The sequence below is a fragment of the Rhincodon typus genome, chromosome 11, assembly GCF_021869965.1.
Source record: "Rhincodon typus isolate 14 chromosome 11, sRhiTyp1.1, whole genome shotgun sequence".
Lineage (NCBI taxonomy): Eukaryota > Metazoa > Chordata > Chondrichthyes > Orectolobiformes > Rhincodontidae > Rhincodon > Rhincodon typus.
Genome location: NC_063342.1, coordinates 44926838 through 44953350, shown reverse-complemented (window position 1 = coordinate 44953350; position 26513 = coordinate 44926838). Strand labels below are relative to the sequence as shown.

Here is a 26513-nt window from a genome sequence, read left to right as displayed (position 1 = left end):
TGACTGATGGTTCCATAACTCAAGCCCTGACTGAAGCTGAGTGCAGATACTATGCAGCTCAGTCTTCCACCAGGGCCATGGTGTGATAAATGATGGGCATGCTGAAGATGGGGTTTTGATGCTTCAACTGGTCTGGGGGCTCTTGCAGTACCCTCAGTATAGTGTGCTACATAATCCAAGCATGCTGTGCACTGCATAACTGGAGCAGGAAAACAGTTGTGATATATGCTGAAGAGCAGGGGATGGAATATAGGAACATGGGAACAGTAGCAGGCTATGCAGCTCCTTGAACCTATCCCACCATTCAGTGAGATCATGGATGATCTGTGGCCTAAATCCATATATCTGCCTTTGGTCCATATCCCATAATACCCTTTCTTTATAAAGTTCATCCATCTCAGATTTAAAATTAACAATTGATCCAGCACCCATTTTCATTTGAGAAAGAGAGTTCCAAACATCTATCGCCTTTTATGTAGAGAAGTGCTTTCTAACATCTCTCCTGAATGGTCTGGCCCTAACTCTTAGACAATGCTCCCTAACTCTAGATGCTTCAGCTAGTGGAAATAATTTATCTTTATATATCTGGTCTTTTCCTGTTAATATCTTGAAGACTACAATCAGATCACCCTCAAACTTCTAAATTCAAGAGAAAACAGGCCACATTTCTCTCCTCATAACTTAATCCTTGAAGGCCAAGTATCATTTTTATGAATCTATGTTGTACTCCTTCCGAGGCCAATATGTCCTTCCCAAGGCATGGTGCTCAAATCTACTCACAACACTCAAAGTGGTGTCTAATCAGGGCTTTGTAAAACTGCAGTATAACTTCTGCAACCTTGTAATCCAGTCCTCCAGATATAAACGTCAGCATTCCATTAGCTTTCTTGCCTGCACACGTTCATGACATTTTACAAATCAGTGCATCTGAACCCTAAAGTCTCCTTGGACATTCACTGTATTTACCTTCTATAAAGTATCCTGATTAATGCTTTTTCAGTCCAAAACAGATAACCTCACATTTACTTCTATTGGACTCCATCTGCCGTGGCTCTGCTCATTCACTTTGTCTATCAATATCCCTATGTAATTTTATGCTATCATCTACACTGCCAAAATGCTGCCTAACTTTGTGTGATGAACCTATTTGGAAAATGACTTTCTCTGTCATGATCCAAGTCATTCATAAATAATGTGAATAATTGAGGCCTTAACATGGATCCACATGGGACATCACTTGTCACATCCTGCAAATTTGAGTACCTACTCATAATCCTAACTTTCTGTCACCTGCCACTCAACTGATTTCCCAGCCATTGTCAGTAATTTGGTCTCAATTCCAAGGGCATCCACCCTAGTTAACAATTTTCTTTGTGGGACTTTCTGTAAATGTGGAAACTTAAGGTTAGGACAATTTGTTTGGGACTTTTGTCAGTTTGCAAATAACGGGATATTTGCTCTTCAGGAAGGAAGAGATTTCCTGTCCCAGAGCTGAGTTTTAGGTCCAGTTGGATGTATGTCATGGATTTCTGACAAGCAGAACATTTCTTCTTTGCTTTGTCACACAAGTAGATTTTTAGTTGTTAAATATGATTATATTGAAGAAAATAGGATATTATTCATTAACCCTGTGTCTTTGTGTTGCCTGATTGCACATCTTTGTTGAATATGTAACATTTGGGTTGTTTTGTTTGAAGTGGTTAAGACTTTTAATTGAGTTCAACTGATTTGAACTAATCTAAAATCATCTAAACTCTCTCTTCAGACTTGTATGATCCTTCTTGAAATTCTTGACATGGATGATCAAATCCTCTAATGCCTTTGCATTGTTGTGCAGCCAGATGGAACTACTCTCACCCAGTTTTATTCTCAGAGGCTACCTAATTGTTTCCAGGGTATCCAGAAGAGGCTTCTCTTTCTTAGGAACAGAAGTAAGTCATTCGGTCCCTTGCCATTCAATAGGATCAAGGTTGATCTGTGGCCCAACTCCAGGTGCCTGCCTTGGGTCCATATCCCTTGATATTCTTGTTTAATAAAACCTTTCACCCTCCCCATACAATTTTCCCTGCTGTTCAACAAAAATTTATCCTTTATCTCCATTTGTTTCTCACCAACGTGCCAATCATGCAAATACCATAGGGGTGTTGAAGGGACTTTTAGATAGACACATGAATATTTAAGGCATGGAGGGATAAGGACTAAAAGCAGGCAGAAGGGATTAGTTTAATTTGGTGTCATGCTTGGCACAACATTGTGGACCTAAAGGCCCGTTCCTGTGCTGTACTTTTCCACGTTCACCCAAAATTACAACATTATCACAGATGTGGCAGCTGGCTGTATCTCACCGCCACCTTCTGAACCCCTGCACTGTTTCTAACTCATTGGAAACATTATCTGTATTCCAGTCATGGATAAGCCAAAATTTCCCCTAATTAAATACTGGGAAGACTGAAACCAGCATCTTTGGCCCATGCCACAAACTCAGCTAATTTCTCCGCTGGCTCTACTCCTCTCCATGAAAACTGCCTGAGGCTGGCAAAAGCCGTTCATCATGACTTTCAGTATTTTATTGAGTTGCCTAGCTTTTTCTCTGGTGTTTATTTTAACAAAAGAACCTTGCGGTTTAACAAGGACGCGGAACTTCTTCTTTCTGACTCAGGAGCTCACCAACTTCGCCTCCTACTTGAAAACGTAAACTATTTGGTTTAATCCAGCTGCAGCAATTTGAATGAAATAATGAGACACATGATGGCGTTATTTCCTCCAAAGCAGGCGGCTTACTGGACCGTAAAAAAATAAGAGCATATGAAACAGAAAGACCGCCTTTGGCATTGTTTTCAACAAATTTGGGACTCTCCGGCATCGAAACCCAGGTTTCTTAATGTTTGTTGTTGCTGCTCCCTGAAAGCTCCTCTTTGGAGCTGCGCGAAGATTTGCAGATGAAACTTTTTATCTTCGGACTATTGGTCACTATAGTAGACGGTGAGACTTCTTTGTTTTAAACAGATATATATTTTTAAACAGTTCAGAACGATACTTTATATCTTCGAACTCTTAAAAAAATCAGGTTCTGGTAATTGAATGAGACCTTATTGAGAAAAAAACGCAGAAAACTTTGTTCTGTTGAAGCAAATGCCTCCAGAGAATAAAAACAAAAGGTAGTATTTGATAAATGAACATGAATCAGATTGTAAAAATTGCTGCAATAATGGGGATGAATAGTTACATTAAAATTACGAGAATGTATGTACTGGATATTGTCATAAAGACCTGAGGTTATTTTTAAAGTGGAGCATTTTAACATTAGAGAAGGACGATCCGCTGTATTAGCGGTTGTTCTTGCCCAAGCCCACATTCCTACAGCACGAATACTGTCTTTTCAAACAGGTTTTGTTCTGTGATTTCCCTACTTGGGAGTCTGAAGCTACAGGTTCAAATCCTACTCGATTGACAGGGAAGATGTGTTCATAACTTTTCCAAGCAGGTTGAGTTTCAGCTTGTTAATGCTTACAACACATGCCAGTCATAGGCAGTAAGAATCAAGTAAGATTCCCAGTCGGTCAGCCAGCTGCAGAATACAGTAAACACAATCGTTGTACCCTGCGGTGCAGAACAGTGTACCAGAACAGAAGTCCATGGCTGCAAATGTTCTTTCAGAAACAGCGCATTCAGAGAGGCTAATGCTACTCTCTTGACCATCCCTGGTTTGCCTTTTGTCATGTCATTATTGACCATGTGAGCAAAGGAGGTCTATATAAGTGCTGAACAAAATGTTTTGCCTGCTGAAGCTGCTTAGTGTTATTTTATGAAAATATGAGGAGTATGGTCAGTTTAGTCAGGATAACATCAGAAACCTTTGAAATCTGAAATGGGGTCAAACAAAGTTAAAGTCTGATGCCAATGATCTTTAGCATATTATTCTGTCGTCATATGCCATCACCTGCAGAGAGTGTCTATATAGATACCAGAATGACAGAAAATTGTCCAGCTTTGTTCACCTAGGATGCAAGAATGGTCTGCTGTGAGGTAATCAGAGAGTTGCTGTATGCTGATGATGTCCTACTAGCACTCCTTACTGAATTATACTCTTGTCAAAGGGCAAAGCAATAGATGATGCAGAGAGCCACTTCTGCCCGTTTTGAGAATTATTTTATGGCTTCTGCTCTTGTTTGCTTGGCTATCATCAAATGCAGCATGTCAAAAACAACTGTCATTAGGAAGTTCTTTATAAGTTCTTTATAATGTAATTTAAAAACACTTTCAATCATGCGTCAAATCTATCAACTGTATAAAACTCGATGTTGAATTATCTTTGAAAGATATATGGATGTTATAATGAGGTTACAGCTTAGTGCATGATTCCTTACAAAACTTTATAAAAATCAAACATTTTAAAAATGTATCTATTGGCATATTTGTGTCCAAAAGAAAGTTAATTTGAACAGACTCCTTAAGATCCTATTGAGTGAAAGCTATACACTGCAAAATCCCGTGTTTATAGCTTTTTCTATTCACAGAACAGGATGCAACTGGGATAACACAGCATGGAGCTGGAGGAACACAGCAGGCCAGGCAGCATCAGAGAAGCAGGCAAGCTGATGTTTCGGGTCGGGACCCTTGTGTTCCTCCAGCTCCACACTGTGTTATCTCAGACTCCAGCATCAGCAGTTCTTACTATCTCAGGATGCAACTGGGCATGCTTGGAAAGAAATACTCTGGAACATTACATATTTATTGGAATATAATGTGGGAAATGTGTGAGGTCATGCACTTTGGTGGGAATAGAGATGTAGACTGTTTTCTAAATGAATAAACACTTTGGAAATCTGAAGCACAAAGGGACTTAGGCTAGAATGCAAAAGCAGGGGTGTACTGCTGAGACTGTATAAGGCTGCAACTGGAACATTCTGAGTAACTTTGGACCCCATATATAAAGATGGATGTGCTGGCCTTGGAGGGGTTGAGAGGAGGTTCGAAAGAGTGATCCTGGGATGAATGGTTTGTGATATGAAGAACACTTGAGGACTCTGGGTCTGTGTTCGAAGGAGTTCAGAAGGAGGAGGGAGAATCTCATTGAGACAAAATACTGAGAGACCTGGATAGGGTGCGTGTGGAGAAGACGTTTTCGCTGATCGGCGAGACTAAGATCTGAGGGCACAGCCTCACAGTGAAAGATAAAAAGGAATTTCTTCAGCCAGTGGCTTGTGAATCTATGGAACTTATTGCCACAGAAGGCTGTGGAGGCTAAGTCATTGAGTGCCTTCAAGACTGAGATAGATAAGTTCTTGATTAATAAGGTGATCAAGTGTTACCCAGGAGAGGGCTGGAGAATGAGGTTAAGAAACATATCAGCTATGATTGAAGTGTTGAGCAGACTCAATGAGCCAAATGGCCTAATTCCGCTCCAATATCTGATAGTCTGATGAAGGACCACAGCTCCAAAAGCTTGTGATTTCAAATAAAGCTGTTGGACTATAACCTGGTGTCATGTGACTTCTGACTGGTCTAATGGTATATGTTTCCTTGAAATGTAAGATTGTAGAGTTATAGAGTCATACCGGCTAGAAACAGACCCTTTGGTCCAATTTGTCCATACTGGCCAAGCTTCCCAAGCTAAACTAGTCAGATTTTCCTGTGATTGGCCCATATCCCTCTAAACCTCTCCCATTCATGTACCTGGCCAAATGCCATTTAAATGTTCTAAGTGCATCTACCACTTCCTCTGCAATTTATTCTGCATATGCATCGCCCTCTGTGTGAAAAAGTTGCTCCTCAGGTCCCTTTTAAATCTTTTTCCTCTCACCGTAAAATTATATCCTCTAGTTTTGAACTCCCCTACCCTTAGGAAATGACTTATTCACCTTATCTATGCCCCTCATGATTTTACCATCCTCGATTAGGTCACCCCCAATCTCCTGTGCTCCAGTGAAAAAAGTCCCAACTTAAAAGCACCTCTTTATAACTCAAACACTCTGCAACCTCTCCAATTTAATAATATGCTTCCCATAGCAGGGGTGACCAGAACTGTACACAGAACTCCAAAAGTGGCTTCACCAATGTCCTGTACAACCGCAAACTGATGTCCCAACTCCCATACTCAATGGTCCAAGCAATAAAGACAAGCATGCCAGACACCCTCTTTACCACCCTGTGTACCTGTGACACAACTTTCAAGGAAGTAGGTACCTGAAACCTAGATCTCTCTGTTCAACAACACTCCCCAGGGCCAAACCATTAACTGTGTATTTTCTGGAATTAAACATGAGTTCAAGGGCATTGTACCTGGGCAATAGCCCATAAATTCTGCCAGTCATGAGTTTTTTTTTGCTCCACACAATGTGTTTTATTCTTACACAGCAACATAAACCTTGTGCTAAAAGTCAATAAATGCAGAAAAAAATAAATTTTACAATGGATGGGGTATAGACTGTGGACATTGGTGATATGATATGAAAGAAGAGAAGGAGCAAAGAAAAACACCATCTAGTATTGCAGGATTAGAGTCTGAGTAAAGATATTAAAATCAATGTACTGGATTGCTGAAACAAGGTCATTTCTCAGTCATCCAATGCAAGGTCTTTATACTACCCTCTGTTTTATAAGGCAACATTTCTGAAAAGTGTTAATGTTGAAGTTGAATTCACCCCAACTAACCTCACAATCTAACAATCTTTGGGTGGAAGATCAGACAGTGTTGCGTAAGACCCCAGTGGGGATAGATGTGTCGTCTCTGGGTCCTGGTATTTGTAACTATGCCTAACTAGAATTTAAGTATATATATTACTATCATTCAATAAATTACACTATTTCATATAAGACAAGTGCATCTTCTTGTTCAGACTCTGGTGTTTACCTTCTACCCCTGTTAATTAGACAGACACTTAGTCTCTGGATGGAAAGGAGGAATGTTGGCACAAGCCACCAGTGGTTAGTACCCAAAGCCCAATATGATACCCTCCATTCCAATCTCTGATTGTTGTGAAATGATGTGTGTATATTCTTAAGGGCCCATTTCTTATACTACTGTCAATCACTACAATCTTGAGACAAGATATGTTTGTCACATAATTTTGTAATCAGCCTGCAAGCCACAGAAGTACAGATTAGATAAACTATGCTTAACACCCCCAAGTTAAATGTACATCGATATAGTATTATCGTCAAATTAAAAAGTATCTGTGTATAATTTGTATATTTATGGTAAGAAAAAGAACATAACACCAATCCGGATTGATCTGGAGTCTCTGGAAATGAAAAATAATTGCATAACATTGCTCAGAGAAACCTTGAGTGGTGGGAGGCATGGGTTGTTAATCGCAGATGTAAAACAAGCTATCCTGAGAACATTGATGTACTCGTTACAAAATTATTTGAGATGGGGAAAATGGGCCATTTGATTGGGCATGGTTTGGGAGATCATGTGATGGAACCACTGGGAATATAGCCAATGTTATTAAGCACCCTATTTGGCTCTTCCTACTCTCCTTAATTTGTAAAACATTTCTGTTGCAATAACAACCCAGCCATTCCAGTGTACCTGGAATTTCAAGGCCAGCTACTGGTAGACTCCTTCCTAAATTGTGTTAATTTTGCTATAAGTCTTCTGTGCACGTGGAGTGAACCCCAAACAGTTCAGGTTTCTGCTAATGCCAGAGTGTCAAGTGAGCTGCTGCAACAATGATGCTGGAAGGTAATCCTAACTGGACAAGATGCTAATACTTGAACTCTGATTTATTTGTGCCTGGTTGTGCATGGGGATGTCCAGTGAAGGTATCAATCAAAGTTGTTAACTTGAATCAGAAACCTTCTACATGGTTTCTGCACAACTGGTTGAGCTCAGAATATGGACTGTGCTTACATGAATTAAACAATTTCCAACATCATTAATTGCGAATGACAGTGAATTATCTAAACAACGATGTGTAATTTTCTCAAGCTCATTTGTAAATAAAAAGCAAATATTTTGCAGCTGATTTAGCAGAATCTAATAATGTTTGAAGAAACAGAGTTTGTTTAGATTTAATTATTTGAGTAAAATTTTAATATACATTGTCATTAATATAAATTAATTCAGTATTTCAGAATTTCCCAAGTGCTTTACAGTCAGTTAAGTATATTTGAATGTATTTACTATTTGTAAAGTAGGAAATGCAGCGGCTAATTTACGCAAACAAATATCCTAGAAACAGTAATTCAATAATGGTTAGATAACTTGTTTCAGCACTATGGAGGTGGCATGGTAGCTCAGTGCCTAGTACTGCTACCTCACATCACTAGGGACTTGGTTTCAATTCCAGCCTTGGGTGACTTTCTATGTGGAGTTTGCAATGTCCTCCCAGTGAGTTTCCTCTGGGAGCTCTGGTTTTCTTCCACAGTCCAAAGATATGCATGTTAGGTGGATTGGCCATGCTAAATTGCCCAGTGGTGTCTAGGAATGTATAGACAAGTTGGGTTAGGAATGGTAAATACAGGGATGGGGTGGGATGCTCTTTGAAGGGTTGGTGCAAACCTGATGGGCCGAATGACCTCTTTCTGCACTGTAGGGATTCTATATTATTTGAAGAACCAATATTATACTGGAGACAGGGAAACTTCTTTGATCTTTTAAAATAGTGCTCTGGTATCTCTTGTATTACCTGAGGGCAGATGGGAACTTGCATTAATTTCTAGTGTCCAGTAGTGTAGTACTCTCTGTCCACTGAATTGGTAGTATCATGCTAGAGTTTGCAGTCAAACCTTTAGGAATCTGATTTACAATCTTCTGACTCCAACACAAGATTGCTGAGTAATGGTTAGTCCACTATAATTTGAAAAACTCTGAATAATTTATTGGTGATGAAACTCCGCAGATGGTGTGGAAATATTAATGTGTTTTTCTATAATTTTCTTGTATTCACAGGAATTTCTCTGAATGTGGAAACGGAGGAGACTGTTACAGCATCTTTAGGCGGAAATGTTACCTTCAGCTGCACTTTACATTTTAAAGACATTGTACAGGTCACTTGGCAAAAGTTACATGGTCAATCTGAGGATAATATTGCTACATTTAGTGAAAAAAATGGAGCCCATGTACTTGAGTCATTTGGTGGTAGAGCTACTTTCGTACAATCAAAGCTGCAAATGTCCACCCTTGTAGTGTCTGGAGTGATGTTTGAAGATGAAGGATGTTATCATTGTGTTTTTACTACATTCCTAGATGGCAATAAGATTGGGAAGACCTGCCTGATTGTACATGGTAAGACTAATACAAATAAGAATATGAGAAAGCTTGAAATCAAAAAAGGTGGTCCATACTCCAAACCATCTCCTTCCACAGTCCACACGTGACTACTTCAGTCAGGAATTTCTCATTCAACAACCAAGATCACGCTTTTTTTCTCGATGTGAATTGAATAGATGTATTACTGTCTCTTCAACTCTTTCAACATTTAATTGATTAAATTTCTTTCTAATTGCAATAATTGACCTGAAATTCTTAATTTCTTTATCCCACATATCCATTATCTCATTTGGACAATGTAAAATTGCATGAAAGTTGCTTCCTGTTTGAATTAAGTAATCTTCTTATGCCTATCTTACTTTTGCCTTGAAATGCTATAAATTGCAAGGTTTAAACTGTTATAAGTCTTGAAAGTTGCATACGTTGTCTGTTTCCAATGAAAGTTGTATGAAAGGTAATGTCTTGATTCCAGCTTAATTGTAATGATTTATTATTTAGAAGGTGAAATATCTCATTTGCAATAAGGAAAGAATATATCTGAGCAGTGAATCAGAGGTTCATCACAGCTTACTGCTCATCAGTGTAAGCAGATTATAGGTAAACTGTTGTGCACCTCTGTCCTAGAGAACATGTTAGGAAACATACATTTTAAGAGCATCAGAATAATGCCAGATATTTCTCTCACAGCTCACTAACAAACACTTAACAAGCAACAGCCAAATTTCCACAAAAATCAGTCCCAATATTTTTCCTGAAATTTTTTGTAGGAAATGGAAAGTACCACAGAAAATGAGGGGAAATGTATTAAACTTATTATCTAATTTTCTATCAGTTTTCTCTGCCATTATTGCTGCTAAATCTGGCCAGAAATAATATGATAGATCTTAAGGCATTATAGTTTGAATTGAAAAAAAATTGGATTAATTATAATACAGTAACAAGGGACCAAAAACATACTGAAATATGCACAGAACTTAGGACAGTGGGTGTTATTTAAAGCACATGGGTCTTACAGTTAATTCTTGCACAAGAAGGGCATGGCATGGTGGCTCAGTGGTTAGCACTGCTGTCTCACAGCACCAGGGACCTGGGTTTGATTCCAGCCTTGGACCACTGTCTGTGTGGAGTTTGCACATTCTCCCTGTATCGGTATGGGTTTCCTCTGGGTGCTCCGGTTTCCTCCCACAGTCCAAAGATGTGCAGACTAGGTGGATTGGCCATGCTAAATTGCCCATAGTGTTCAGAGATGTGTAGATTACGTGGGTTACAGGGAAAGAGTAGGGGGATGGTTCTGGGTGGGATGCTCTGAGGGTCAGTGTGGACTTGATGGGCCAAAGGGCCTGTTTCCACACTGTAGGGATTCTATGATAAGTCCAGGTATAATTGGGCATTATTTTTAATTAAAATGTGGCCAACGGCATAGTGGAGATGGCAATCATACACAATGGATAAGGCAATCTTCTCTCTGAAGATGATGTTCAGTGCTTCTACTCCTTCTGACTATATTCATAAAAAGAAGCAAAAAGGTAGCAGCATCTAACAGAATGTGACAACGATTGATTTGCCTGTAATGAACTGAGAAAGTTGAGGGAATCTGTTTTAATACAGTTGGCAGAGGCATTAATATTGACCAGATACTAAGGTAAACTTCCCCATTCTTCATCAAGGACGGTCATGCTATCTCTTACTTTCTACCAAAAAGGCAGATGGGGCTTGTATGTAGCATCTCACCTGAAAGAGAGCACCTCCAATAGTACAATAGTCTCTCAGCACTGATAGGGTCAGTCTAAAGTCATTCGCTGGAATGCAACTTGAACCAACTCTGACTCAGAGGTGAGTGTGCTGTCGCTGAGAGCCACCCTGATATAATTTGTCCATGATGTGAACATACTAATTTGTCCAGTATGTAAACCTCAAAATACTTTGCTGAAAATTATTTATGTAACAATTGATACAGTTAATTTTTTTTTATTCCACAGCAAAGGATGTAAACGTGGAGACACAGGAGAATATCACAGCAGTTTTAGGTGGAAATGTAACCTTCAGCTGCACGTCTTATTTAAAAGATATCCTAGAGGTCACTTGGCAAAAGTTAAATGGTCAATCTGAGGATAATATTGCTACATTTAGTGAAAAAAATGGAGGCAGTTTTTCGGTGTCATTTAGTGGTAGAGCTGCTTTCAAACCATCAAGGGTACAAGTATCTACTATTGTACTGTCTGGAGTAAGGCTTGAAGATGAAGGATGTTATCACTGTGTCTTTAATACATCGAGAACTGGCCAAAACATCGGGAAGACATGCCTCACTGTATTTGGTAAGACTGACTATAAATATGTATGTAAAAAAGCTTGAAACCAAGAAAGTGAACTTCATTACAGTACCAATAAGTTAAATAATAAGACAAAATTACTGTAAATATTTAGCAGATCAGTAATTAGCTGTGAAGAGAGAGATTTAGAGTTTTCAATTCACATCGTTGACCTTCCACCAGAACTCTATTATCCATTCCGCCATAAAAATATTTAATGACTTCTCCTGTACCAGTCTTTGAACCACATATTCACTTCTCTAATTTCATGTACTCTATGCTAATTTACAGGAAGCTCAGGTGATAGTCCAGAGTTTATAAACTTCAAGGTTTTGCATTTTAATTTAACACTCAGCTTCTCACATTCTCTATGCTGCACCTCTTTCCTAGATCTTTTTAGTCTTAGTTTTTTTCCTTAGTATCCCTATAGTGTGGAAACAGGCCCTTTGGCCCAACATGTCCACACTGACCCTCAGAGGATCCCACCCAGAATCATCCCCCTATAACCACCTAATCTACACATCCCTGAACACTATGGGCAATTTAGCATGGCCAATCCACCTAGCCTGCACATCTTTGGACTGTGGGAGGAAACCAGAGCACCTGGAGGAAACCCACACAGACACGGGGAGAATGTGCAAACTCCACACAGACAGTTGCCTGAGGTTGGAATCGAACCTGGGCCCCTGGCGCTGTGAGGTAGCAGTGCTAACCACTGAGCCACCGTGCCACCATCTCTCTGTGTCATTGGTGCCAACATAGATTTCGACTACTGTATCCTCCCCTGCAAGTGCCTTTTCAACTCTGAATAGATTTCCTGAACCATTGACCTGGGCAGGAAACTTTATTGTAAGACTCTCACTCCTTCTTTGAACAGTGTCAATGCTCTCACTATAGTATCACCTACTATGACTATATTTCTTTCTGCTCCCCCATTTGAATGGCTTCCAATACCATGGTCAGTTTGCATATTCACCCTGCAGCCCACAGCCTCATCCAAACACCCTGAGAAAACCTCAAACTCTATGGACAATTGCAGAGACTGTCACTCTGCCTTCATTCCATAGCTCCGTCACTCACAGTCACGTTTTCCTGTCCCTGAGCACTGATCAAATTACAATACCCTACCCTTATTAGTGTGACTGCCTTCTGGTGGAAAGAATCCAAGTAACTATCTCTGTCTCTGGTATGTAAGTGCCTGTAGTTCAGTCTCCATTCAATAAACTCTGAGTCAAAACTGCTTGAACTTTAAACACTTACCGAAAAGGTGTCTGCCCTGGATCATAAATGGTATCCAGGAGCTCCCGCATGATAAACCTTGGCATATTAACTGACATCATTAATGAGCTTCAATTAATGTAATTAAATATTCATGAATTTCTCTTGCTTTTTATATATTGTATTAACTTTACCATCAATTTGTATACAATGCTAAAGCTTAAGAATAGAAAATAGCTTAACCAGGTACCAGAGACTCACCAAACAGCTTGTTCCTTTCTCTGTAGAATTATTTTATGCAAAAATATACTTTATTCATAAAATCTGTAAACAAAAGTATTACATGAACATTTCAATTTAAATATTACTGTTCTTTTCAAGAAAATGCAAGTACAATTGTTTGCAGTCGCCTAATTTTGCAAATACATTCCACATCAGGAATGCAGCTATTTCCCTCAATCAACCTTTCTCATTGGTACCTACATGCACCAGGACCACTGGATCCTCCGCTCGTCTCACTACAAGTTTCTCTTCAGCCCTGAGTAGATGTCCTGAATCATGACACTGAGCATGCAACACTGCTGTCTGACGTGGTATTCTTTGCGACAGGGAATGGTTTCAATCCACCTCACTACTCTATCACCTATTGCTACATCTGTATTGCTCACCCAATTGAATGGCTGTCTGTCATGATACTATGGTCAGCTCATCCACCCTCCAGACAGCACTCATCCAAATAGGAATCAGGTGTGCAGCCCAAGGGCAAAACATTTCAAATTACAACTTACAGACAGTGTTCCGCCTAATTTCCTTTTTCTTCTTTTGTGAGCACCTTGGGTCCATACGCAACAGTGACTTCCAAAACCAGAAGTCAATGCTGCAAACAGCATCAGCACACCAGTCGCCATGAGTGGGATGTTGGAGCGCATGCAGCTATACAGCTTGGTGAAAGTATTTCTTCCAGAAAGTGCTCTATATAATATGTTTTACACTGAAGTGCTTCAATACATTTCCAATGCTCTTGATTTACCCCATACATTATTTGTGAGGCACGAAGTGCCCGGGTACTATATTTTCTAGCCCTCAGTACACTATAGCTAAAAATCCTTAGAGAGCAACCTTTCCCTGTTGCACCTCTGCTAACAATCATCCCTAGTGAATCTAGCTCCATCTCTGACTGCCTGTTTCTTGACTGCTGCTCTTGGTAATGTTAACTCCCTGTCTTAGGGTGCTATCCTCACACGGTCCTGATGCAGGATGCTTCACTCTAACCAGAGACTTTCCCCTCCTGTATCCAGCTTTGGTAGCTGACAAAACACAGCATCTGCTTCTCTCTGCAAATCAAATGATTGCTGTCTATCTGAGATAGACATCAATAGCTAGGGAAGCCTATAACTTATGATCTCAAGATTGCCATGGGAAAGAAGGCAGAGGAAGCAAATGTGAGACACCTTATCCTTATATCTAGTAAATGCTAATTACCTATCATTGATCCCAATTCACTTGCATCTCAGAAGGAGAAAGAGAGTTTATAGCACAACTGTTTACAATTTGATACATATAAAACATTTCTGGGACTTTGGTAGGAGACAGAGGGTAGAATTTTGGTTTTTGGACTGGAAGGCAGGAAGCTGCAGTGTTCTGCAGGGATCGATGCTGGGTCCACTGTTGTTTTTCATTTATATAAACAATTTGGAAGAGAATATAAGAAGCATGGTTAGTAAGTTTGCGGATGACACCAAAATTGGTGATGTAGCGGGCAGTGGAGAAGGTTATCTACAAGGACGACAGGATCTTGATCAGCTGGGCCACTAGACCAAGGAGAGGCAAATGGAGTTTAGATACATGTGAGATGTTGCATTTGGTAAGGCAAATCAGGGCAGAACTTATATGGTTAATTGTAAGGCCCTGGGCAGTGTTGCCAAACAGAGAGACCCAGGGGTTCAGGCACATACTTCCTTGAAAGTGGCGCCACAGGTGGACAGGATGGTGATGAAGGTATTTGCCATGCTTACCTTCATTGGTCAGAGCATTGAGTTGGGATGTCACGTTGTGGCCGAGCAGGATATTGCTGAGGCCACTTCCGGGCTACTGCATGCATTTCGGGTCTTCTGCTATAGGAACGATGTTATTAAATTGGAAAGGGTGCAGTAAAGATTTACAAGGATGTTACTGAGACCATTGGGGTTGGGTTAGCAACTGGATGGGTTGGGAGTTTTTTCACTGGAGCACAGGAATTTCAGGGGTGACCTTACAGAAGTTTATAAAAACATGATAAGCATAGATATGGTGAATAGCAAAGAATTTTTTTTAGCTAGGGTGGGGGAGTTCAAAACTAGAGGACATAGGTTTGAAGTGAGAGTGGAAAATTTAAAAGGGACCTGAGGGGCAACATTTTCCACACAGAGGGTTGTGTTTTTGGAATGAACTGCCAAAGGAAGTGATAGATGCAGGTACAGTTACAACATTTAAAAGACATTTGGACAGGTACTTGAATAGGAAATGTTCAGAGGGATATAGGCCAAGCACAGGCAAATGGGACTAGTTTAGTTTGGCAAACTTGGTCGGCATGTACAAGTTGGACCAAAGAGTCTGTTTCCACCTTGTATGACTCCATGACTTTGGGAACTCAAGGTTCCTGTGTATGCCCTGGATCAAGAAGGAAGTTGGCCTGAGAAATATCTTTAACATTTCCCTGCTGCTGGGACCAGTATCTTGGCAATCTTACAATACACTGGATGCAACATTCAATTAAAGAGGAGATAGATTTTTTCCTTTTTTATTTGTCTCCTAATGAAGTAAATTCTTTGTAAAGCTTAATCGAAAAATGCAGATATCAGGTGGTAGGGAAAAATGGATTTCAATTTCTGAAAAACAGATTTCTGGGGTAGTATTTACATTTTTAAATTTCTGAATGATTAACTTTAAACCAGGATTATCTGATCCAAATTCGTAACCAATTATCCTACAAACAAAATAAAAAAACACACAAGGGAGCAGGAATTTTCAGATGGCATGGTTTCCTGCACCACCACTCAAAGATTCTGCAGAGAATGTAATGCATTCCCATTGATCAGGATATCTGCATAGCCATTAATACTCAGAGGAGATTAATTGGCTGGAGGAGGCAGAATTCCCACTTCAGAACTGTGACTCAGTCTGATTGGTTGGCAGCTCTGTCGGTCCAGCAGCGCCACCCAGAGTGGTTGTTACTGGTGGGAATACAGGCAGTCCTCTGATTTAAAATGCTGGAACCCAAAACGTAAAGATAGGTGTGGAGTCTTGTGGGTTTTGCCTCCAACAGGGTATTTTATCTGATGTGGGAATGCTAATGTTAACCTCAAAATAGACAGAGATACTGTGTTTTTTGAAGAATCCAACAATGATTATTACAGCTCACTAATATCTACAAATATTACATTCACAGGCAAATCAGTGTTTGGGCTCATATTGAGCTATTAAGTTAAAAATAGAACAACATACATGTTATCATGCTATGCTTTAAATGAGTCTGAGATCCTTACAACTTGGGTCACACACTTGGATGCTATCATGCACTCACGATGATATTATGCATGTCTCTTAAAAGTATACTGACCATGAAACATAAAACGGCAAACAGAATGGGAAACTTGGGCATGATGAGGAGCGAGGGGGTCACAATGGCAATATCAGGCATGGAGGGAGCATCCAGGGTGGAGAAACCTCATCTGAGGCCCATGTCAAGTGACACAAGGGGCTTCCTCCCCATCTGTAATCTGCTCCCAGCAGCCTCAATATTCCAAATGAGCTGAAAACACCCACTCCCTGTAAAATTTCAGATTGGTGAGGTATGCAAGAGAATGCAAGGTATTTTACTGGTCTCCCACTCTCTGTGTATTTAATTCCAATTTTCAACTGGGATACTTATATTTCCCTTTTATCTCTTTGCAGCACACACATCACCAAAAAACTTGCAGCACCATACTTGGATTGTTCTAGTACTGGTAGCAATTCTGATAGTTGTACTAATGTCCAGCCACCAGTGCTACAAAAAGAGATGTCAGCTAAGGTAAGTAAACTTCATTGATTTACACAATTTTCTGGAAAAGAAAATCAACTGTTGTGCAGTTTGTTAGTTTTTTTTTCCCTTGGACCTCAGCTCAAAACATTTTTTTGTCCAAGAATTGGTGAAAGCGTGATCTGTCACTAGTAAACGGGCATCTGGTGATCTTCATGTATGACAGAACCAACAGTGTATCTCTTTGGTGAAATGTAAGGATAGGAAAAGAAACAAATGACAGAAATAAATCGAGTGAAAACTGGTCAAACAAGAACAACAACCTGCAAGAATGAAACTCAATTTTAGTTGTTCCTTTCTGGGTTGGGATTAAATGACAATGCAGTAACAGAAATCTCATTATTAAAAATGGTCTTACTGTTATGTACCAGCCTTAATTATCTGCAGCCCTAGATCACTAGCAAATTGTTCCATTTAACAAGACTAATGCAGACTGGCACAAATCATCCTGGCAATTTGCAGATCAAGGCAAATCTTCCTCACTCTGATTTGTTGGGTTATTTATACACTAAGAATGATCGCACATTCAACTTGCAATTACTCTTCTGGCAAATTCAGGGCTAGTATCTTACAATCTTAATGTTGTTTGAATGCATGCTAAAATCAATTTTAAATTTAGGAAAATTAGAGTTGCTGAGTTTTATCCTAGGTAACAAGGCGAATTAGAAAACTAACTCACTGCTTCAGAAATGTGGCTTGAGATATTTCAACTCCTAGGTCTCTCTGAAATCCCACCAGACAAATTTATGCAAGTAGCTGTTGGGAAATAAACAAGAATCTACTCCCGCACATCCCAGACGTCATCCTATTTCAAGGACCGTAATGTCCCCCCTCCAGTGATTGAAAATGCCCTCAAACCCATCTCTTGCATTTCCCACACCTCTGCTCTCACATCGCTGCCCCAAACAAAAACAAAAATAAAGACAGAATCCCCCTTGTCCTCACATATCATCCCACTAACCTCCACATCCAATGTATCATTCTCCGCCACTTCTGCCACCTACAATCTGACCCCACAACCAAAGGTATATTTCCCTCCCCACCACTATATGCCTTTTGTAGGGACCGGTCTCTCCACGACTCCCTCGTCCACTCCACACTCCCCACTAGCCCCAACACCCCCGGCACTTTCCCCACAAACGCAGGAAGTGATACATCTGCCCCTGCACCTCCCCCTTCAACTCCATTCAAGACAAAAAACAAACTTTCGACATCAGACATGAGTTCACCTGCATGGTCATCAATTTGGTCGATGCATCCGCTGCTCCCGATGTGGCCTCCTCTACATCAGCAAGACCAAACAAAGACTCGATGACCGTTTTGTAGAACATCTGTGCTCTGTATGTGACAAACAATAAGTCGCAAAACATTTTAACACCCCTCCCACTCCCTGGGTGACATATCCATCTTGGGCCTCCTCCAGTGTCACAATAACGACACCCGCAAACTGAAAAAGCAGCACCTCATATTCCGCCTCGAGAGCCAACAGCCCGATGGCCTGAATGTGTATTTTACCAGTTTCAAAATTTCCCCACCCCGGCTTCATCCCATGTCCAACCCACCCTGTCATCCCCGCCTCCCTGACTGACACAACCTGTCCATCTTCTCTCCCACTTCACTGACAAATCTTGACCACTCCCTACCTGCACCCACCTGTCACCATCCCACCTACCTTCTCCAGCCCCACCCGTCCTCTCTCTATTTCTGAGCTCCCCTCCCCCTCCCCATTTCTGAAGAAGGGTTCCAACCCGAAACGTCAGCTTTCCTGCTCCGCTGATGCTGCCTAGCCTACTGTGTTCCTCCAGCTCCACACTTTGTTATAAAAACCAAAAGAACTGCGGATGCTGTAAATCAGGAACAAGAACAAAGTTACTGGAAAAGCTCAGCAGGTCTGGCAGCATCTGTGAAGGAAAAAACAGAGTTCACCTTCCTAAGTTCTGAGGAAGGGTCACCGGACCCGAAATGTTAACTCTGTTTTTTCCTTCACAGATGCTGCCAGACCTTCTGAGCTTTTCCAGCAACTCCGTTTTTGTTCCGGACTTTGTTATCTCTGACTCCAGCATCTGCAGTTCTTGCTATCTCATCATTTGGTCAGTTTGTTTTGCAGATTTCTCTTGTTGGGAAACTGAGGAGGACTCTGTGGTAGAATTGGCTCAAGCTTTCCTTAGGTTTGAAGGTTTTAAGCCTATTGTGGTAGAATTATTCAGTGATATGCAGCTATTCTTAAAGCCATTGCAACAACTTTCATTGAGTCCATACGTGGACCCCTTTATTCTTTTCCTATATGTAGTGCTTTATACTTGATTGATTTAAGTACCATATACCATTCCATTTCATTTGCTCTTTCCATTGGAGGTCTTCTGCTTAATTTATCCCACAATCTCTGAATTTCCTCCTCCATGTTAGGTCCTAAAAGAAGATGGTGCACAAGAGGCAAAACATCAGGGTTTTGCAGGGCAGGGGGTGGTGGTTGGTGCTGGGTTAGGGGTTTGGAGTCAAGTCCAACTTTTTTAATATAAAAGACAATTCTGAACATCAATAGTGAACAGTTTTGTAGATAGGCCAACCCTTATTTCCTACCACCTGCTGCTTATTTTCATTGCTAGTGACAAGTGGGCGTGTGGTGCAGAATGTCCTAGAGAAGGCTGAACAGATGCACTTGAATGCTATCAGGTGTCAGCATTTCATTGGTCCGGTTGCACTGTGCATCAATCGAACACCCTCTCAGAATTGATTGGGTTGGCACAGGTGGGTGCAGATTTGCTGTGGGGGCGGAAATGCTAAAAGTCTAGTTACACAACATGAGCCTGGGGAAGGTAAAATGTAACTGAGAGTCTAAAAAGCTGGTTAGTTTCTTTTGAATTTAAATTAATTATTTTGTGTATGCCAATAATCCAAGTGTGTAGATTCTGGAATTTAAGGTGGGATAATATTTGATTAATTATTTTTCTTCCAAATCCCTCACATATTTAGACCTGTAAAATATAACTTGTCAGTACATTCACATCATCTGGCATATTCCAAGTAAATCGGAGCTATATTTCAAGGAAATGTTTTTTATAACAATTGTACAACACTGCAACAGTGCATTTTAATGATTCAGAATATTTGATTCCCGATAGCTAATCATTATAGAGTCATACAGCACGGAAACAGACCCTTAGGTCCAACCAGTCCATGCCAGACTAAACTAGTCCCACGTGCCTGCTCCTGGCCCATATCCCTCCAAACCTTTCCTATTCATGCTTCTATCCAAATGTCTTTTAAATGTTGTAATTGTACCCGCATCCACCACTTCCTCAGGAATTTCATTCCACACTCTGTAAAAAATTTGCCTGTTATGTCATTTCTAAATCTCTCTCATCTCACCTTAAAAATGTGCTCCCTAATCTTGAAATCTCCCATCCTAGGGGAAAGACAACTACCATTAACTCAGTCTATACCTTTTATCATTTTATAAATGTCTTTCAGGTTGTCTCTTAACCTCCTCTGCTCCAGTGAAAAATGTCCCAGCCTATCCAGCCTTTCTTTATAACTCACACTTTCCATACCTGGCAACATCCTGGTAAATCTCTTCTGAACCCTCTCCAGCTTGATAACATCCTTCTTGTAACTGGGTGACCAGAAGTGGACACAGTATTCCAAAAGAAGTCTCACCAATGTCCTGTACAACTTCAACATGACTTCCCAATTCCTGTACTCAAAGGGCTGAGTAATGAAGTGCCAAACTCCTTTATAACCACTCTGTCTATATGTGATGCAAACTTCATTCTACAACACTACCTAAGGCCCTATCATTAACTGTATAAGGCCTACCATTGTTTGTTGAACAAAATGCAATACCTCATTATGGTCATATGGACTTTATTTTGCAATCTCTAACTTCAAAAGCCTCAATGGAACAATTTCCAAAACTAAACAAAATAGCTCGATTTTTCAAAGGATGTGAATAACTGAACTTTTGGGGAATCTCTGTTATTCATTTATTCATACAAATGATTTGTGTAATGGGAGCGTTTCATAAATCAAAGCAGCAGAAACCAGACCGTTGTTTCATGAATAGCAGTGCTCTGCATTTCCCTACGTAGTTACTTTAGTTAGTCTGGAAATTCGTAACATGTATAATTTATTTGATGTAGTAATCCACATTTTCGTATTAGATTTACTATAACCTCTTTACAGACGCAAAAACATAAGAAATAGGAACAGAAGTAGACCATTCAGCCCCAGCTCTACAACTCAATAAAACCATGGCTGATCTGATTATTTTTGGAATTCCACATTCCGAATCACCCCTGAGAACCATGATTCCCCTCCCTAACAAAAATATATCTGACTCTCTACTAAAAAATATTCATTGACAGCACATCCGCCTCCTTCTAAGGCAGAGGATTCCAAATTATCACAAGCCTTTGAGGAAAATAAAATCCTCATCTCTGTCCTTAGTCACCCCTAATTTTAAAACAGTGCCCATAAGTTCTAAGCTGATTGACAGAGGGGTCACTCCTCGCTCTTCTAAACTCCAGTTGAAACAAGTGCAGCCTGTCCAACCGAACCTCATTACATAATCCACTCATTCCAGGAATCAATCTAGTAAATCTCCACTGTACCACCACCAATGCATTTAAATCCATCCTGAAAGGAGACGACAACTGCAGTCAGTATTTGCAATGTGTTGTCACCAAGGCCCTGTATTACTGAAGCATAACAGCCTTACATATATGTTCAATTCCTCTCATGATAAAGGATAGCTTTCCACTGATTATGTGTGGTCCCTGCTTACTAATTATTTGTGACCCATTCACTCGAATACCTAAATCTCTCTTTACCTTGGTATTCTGCCGTAGTCTCTGGTAAGTCATACTCCTTGTTTGTTCTTCCTTCTCTCAAACCAGCTCCACCATTGAGTAAGATCTTGGCTGATTACTCCACATTCTCGCTTACCCGCAATAATCTTTCAGCCCTTTGCTTGTTAACAATCTATCTACTCTGCATTAAAAGTATTCAAAGGCATCTACTTGCAATGTAGAGGAAGAAAGTTCCAGACTCTGGATCCTCTGAGGAAAAACAATTTACCACAACTCCGTTTTGAAAGGACGATCCCTTATTTTTAAACGATGACCCCTCCTTACAGGTTCTCCCACAAGAGTGAACATCCTTTCAATATTCACCATGTCAAGACCCATCAAGGTCTTGTATGTCACAATCAGATTACCTCTTATTCTTCTGAACTCCAGTGGATACAAGTCTGCCCAAGAAATACCTACCATCCAGGTTTTAGTCCAGTAAACCTTTCCTGAACTGCTTCCAAACATATTTCAATTGATTTTCTAAATAAGGAGAGCAATATTGTATTCATTTACTTCAGATGTGGTCTCAGAAATGCCTTTCCTAACTGAAGGATAATCTCCTCACTTTTGTATTCAATTCTCATTGCAATAAGTTAAAACATTCAATTAGCATTGCTAATTACTTCAGTTCTGAGGAAGGGTCACTCGACCCAAAACACTCAGTAGGTCTGGCAGCATCTGTGAAGAGAAAGCAGAGTTAATGTTTCGGGTCCAGTGACCCTTCTTCAGAACACCGGAAACTTTTTCTCCACAGATACTGCCAGACCTGCAAAGTGTTTCTAGCAATTTCTGGTTTTGTTTCTGATTTCTAGCATCTGCAGTCTTTGGGTTTTTTTTGTTCCATGTCTATTTTAATTTGTGCTTTTAAAACTTGTGGACTGAAATGAGAAAGAGTGTTTCTAAAACTGGTGTTTAAGGGTATAGCTGTATGTTTTGGAAACAACTAATCTGACACCCATGTCAAGCATTATGTAAATAATTGTTTGAACAAGCAGTAATTGAAGTTTAAATTGCAGCTGAGGGATTGTACAGATGCAGTTTTTGCAGGCAACAAGAAGTTGATTAGTCTATGGACTAGTGTCTAATTATCATTAACAGAGATATTTTTGCCTGCCAACAACTGTACGATTGGTTCTCAGGTAACTGATAGCTTGGACCTGGGAGCAGGTTATGGAGAAAGGGATATATTCAGTTCTTCCCTAGCTCAGGAGCTGTCTCTGCAGTTTGTGCAGTCAAAATACGCATAAACTTGAAGAAAACCAGTTACTCTTTCCTGCAGTAATTGTAAGCTGTGACTTTTAACTGATAAGTCAGCCACCATGTGTCTGTTACCATCAAGTGGAAGCATCAAAGAAACACAACTGAGGCAATGTGCTGGACAGCAGATGAATCATAAAGATCATCTCAGCCATAAGCCCAGGACCAAAAACTACTGAACTGTCTTTCCATTATTCCCGATCTACCCATAAGCTATTTACCCCATTTGGTTTTCTGTCATCTGTATGTGTGTGTGCAAAGGGGAGTTTATAAGGGGATGAGTGTTTTAATTGGTAGTGTTAATTGTCAATGGTTTATAACTGTAGCTAGAGTCTAATTACTTGGAGCCATAGAGTTATACTCATGGAAATAGACCCTTCGGTCCAACTAGTCCATGCTGACCATGTTCCCAAATTAAACTAGTCTCATTTACTTGCATTTGGCCCGTATCCCTCTAAACCTTTCCTATTCATTCACTTATTCAAATGTCTTCTAAATGTTGTAAATATACCTGCGTTCCAACTTCCTCTGGCAGTTCATTCCACACACGAACCACTCTCTGTGTATAAACATTGTCCCCATGTCCTCTTTAAAACTTTCTCCTCTCACCTTAAAAATATGCCCTCGAGTTTTAACTGCCCCACTTTAGGGAAAAGACCTTTGTCATTCACCTTATTTATGTCCCTCATGATTTTATTAATCTCTATAAGGTCACCCCTTAGCCTCCTTTGCTCCATTGAAAATAGTCCCAGTCTATCCACCCTCTCCTTATAACTCAATCCCTTCAGTCCTAGCAACCTGTAATGAGTAGTTATTCTTGTTCAGCACAGAAACTTAGTCCATGGTTTCTATTAACCTGGATCTAAAAATCGGGTAAATTGAGGAACTTTGTGAACTTTATAAAAATCTTTAACTTGACTCTGAGAACAGCAGAGCTTGACCAGTGAGTCATAACAACTGGTCTGACCTCAACGAGAATATTGTGTCCATTTTTGGACAGTGCACTTTAGGAAAGATGTGAAAGCATTAGAGAGCATCCAGGGATAATTTGTGAACATGATCTTAAGAAGGATTTAAATTATGAAGCGAGATTGGAGATACTAGGGGTGTTCTCTGTCAAGAAGGGAAGTTTTGAGAAAATATTTGATAAACCTATTCAAAACCATGAGAGGACTAGACAGAATAGAAAATGAGAAACTGTCCTGCTCAGGAAGGAGTTGAACCAGAGGACACCAATTTGCAATTAATGCTAAAAAGAAGCAGTGGCAAGATGAGTAAAAGCTTTTTCAGCTAAGAGTATGTAGGATCAGAAATTCACAAGATAAAAGTGTGGTGTGGAGGCAGGTTCAATCAAAAGGGAGTTTAATAAAGCAAAATGTAAAGCCACCATAGTCCTACTATACCATAGGGCTACTCCCTCATTAGAGAGAAAGAGAGAGATAAGCGGTGCTGGTTTAACCTAAGGGGAGAGTTTGAGAAGGAAAATCGTTGATGGTAACCTCAGCCCGAACAGATATTGAACCTATGCTGCTGGCATCGCTCAAATGCAAACCAGCTGTCCAGCCTACTGAGCTAACTGGAACTGTATAAGCACCAATTTTAATAAGATTAAAAAGTCGTAGGATTGTAAGAATATGGCAGGAGTGGGACCAGTGGAATTGGAGTTGATCCAGATAGCTGAAGCAGACACAATGAGTCAAATGACTTCCTCAGTGCAGTCTGAGTTATGTGCTTCTTCTTAGAATAGGACAATGACCATTTGCCTCTCATGACGTGGAATCATCTAAGTTATGATTTTCTTTTGTTGTTCTTCTTCTTCTTGCTAGAAATCGCCAGACGTGATGGAATAGCACTGCTTCAGAATTTGCCAAAATCCACATTCTTAAGGTAATATATGCTGTGCTGGTTATTAACTCTGATGGCTCTGCTTGGTGTTTAACAACAAGCTTTAAATTGGAGAATGAACACATTGTGACAATTAAATCATTGCTGAATTAACTTCCTTGTTCAACATGAATTAGTCAGCAAAAATTAAACACAACCTTAACACCACATCTATACTAGTTTAAATTTATTGGAAAGAATTAGCTTAGGGACAGTGTTTAGGCAACTGCAGAATAGATATAGAAGCAGCAGAAAGAAATAAGTAACAAATAGATTAAGAACAAGAACAAAGTTGTTGGAAAAGCTTAGCAGGTCTGGCAGCATCTGTGGAGGTAAAAACAGAGTTAACGTTTCAAGTCTGGTGACCCTTCCTCAGTTCACTGGACCCGAAAGGTTAACTCTGTTTTTTTCCTGCACAGATTCTGCCAGACCTGCTGAGCTTTTCCAGCGACTTTGTTCTTGTTCCTGATTTACAGCATCCGTAGTTCTATCGGTTTTTATTTACCAATAGATTAACTCCCATTGTATTTATTAAGACAGCCTTGAGTTTTATCAACATTCTCAACTTCAGAGGAAAATTGGCATGAGGTGAATATGACGACTAAATTTCTGAAACAATAGAAGGGAAATGTACAGAGGGTGAAAGTCAGGTACACTAATGGCTCAATTTTAATGCTGCTTTAAGTTCCATAAGCCCCAATACAGAAACAGCGCCAAGTTTAAATGAGCCATTGCCTTCCCCTGCAACTAGGGAAATTTCTTTAGGTGGATGGACATGCTGGGGAAAATTATGTAGTAAGTCTAAAGTGACTGGAAGAAAAAGTCAGGATGGGAATTGCCTATGGACTCTGACCAGTTTTTAGCTATTATTTTGTGAAGAGAAGTATCTTTCAAAATGTGGTAATTATTGTGCAGGCTCAGTAACTACTATTACTGAAAGCCTTACCATTTAGTAACATTGAAAACATCTTAATATTATAATATCCCTTGGTTTCCTCTAAATGTGTTTCAGCAATGTGTGGGGGAAGTTGAGTGAAAAAGGAATAAGCCAATTATATCACTGCATATTTAACAAAAACACTTTGGAAGAAATATGAAAGTATAGTATTAAAGGGTTTCTATAAAGGCTGTAGATTTTCTGATATGCTTTCAAAGAATTCTGCTATTCAAACAGAAATTTAAATTATTCTTCAACTTGATTTCTTTCAAAGAATGTATGAGTACAAAATGATTTGTTTTGTACAGGCATAAGGTTGAATAATTATACTTAGCTACGAACTTTGTGAGGCCCAATTACAGGTGAAGCCCCATTGAACATGTACCTCCGATTGAAAAATTCCTTAACATCTGTGACATCTTTCCCGGCTTTCCTTTTTGTTTCAGTTGCTCCTCCGCCCACCCACACCCCCCCCCACCCAGTACAATATAGAAACCATAAATTTTTCACCTTGTTTCAGTTGCAAAGAAGCATTAAATTAAAGCATTAATTCTCAATTTCTCTCTCTCAACAGATGCTGCCAGAACTGCTGATCTTTTCCAGAACTTCTGGATTTTATTTCAGGCTCCAGCGTCCGCAGTATTTTGATTTTATTTGAAAGTTTATGGAAATCCTTGACTGCCCACACATCACAATATCCTCTTGACCTTCCAGTTGAGTCCAAAGGAATGTAAAACATTGTAAATAAAATACTGCCATTGCTGTTTTCATGAAAAAA

At 39.9% G+C, this 26513-nt stretch overlaps 1 protein-coding gene across 2 annotated transcripts; it reads left to right on the top strand.

Moving 5' to 3' along the window:
* The first annotated feature begins 2781 nt into the window (after positions 1 to 2781).
* Positions 2782 to 26513, top strand: LOC109920609 (nectin-1-like). 2 transcript variants are annotated; one of them, XM_020520650.2, is made up of 6 exons: positions 2782 to 2982; positions 8900 to 9235; positions 11200 to 11535; positions 16681 to 16798; positions 24741 to 24801; positions 26310 to 26513. In XM_020520650.2, the coding sequence occupies exons 1-5, from the start codon at positions 2940 to 2942 to the stop codon at positions 24754 to 24756; spliced, it is 849 nt and encodes a 282-aa protein (XP_020376239.2). In that variant the 5' UTR covers positions 2782 to 2939; the 3' UTR covers positions 24757 to 24801; positions 26310 to 26513. The 2 variants fall into 2 exon arrangements, with proteins under 2 accessions (XP_020376239.2, XP_048458933.1); XM_048602976.1 differs by lacking the exon at positions 2782 to 2982 and adding an exon at positions 7599 to 7690 and having other exon boundaries at positions 26310 to 26487.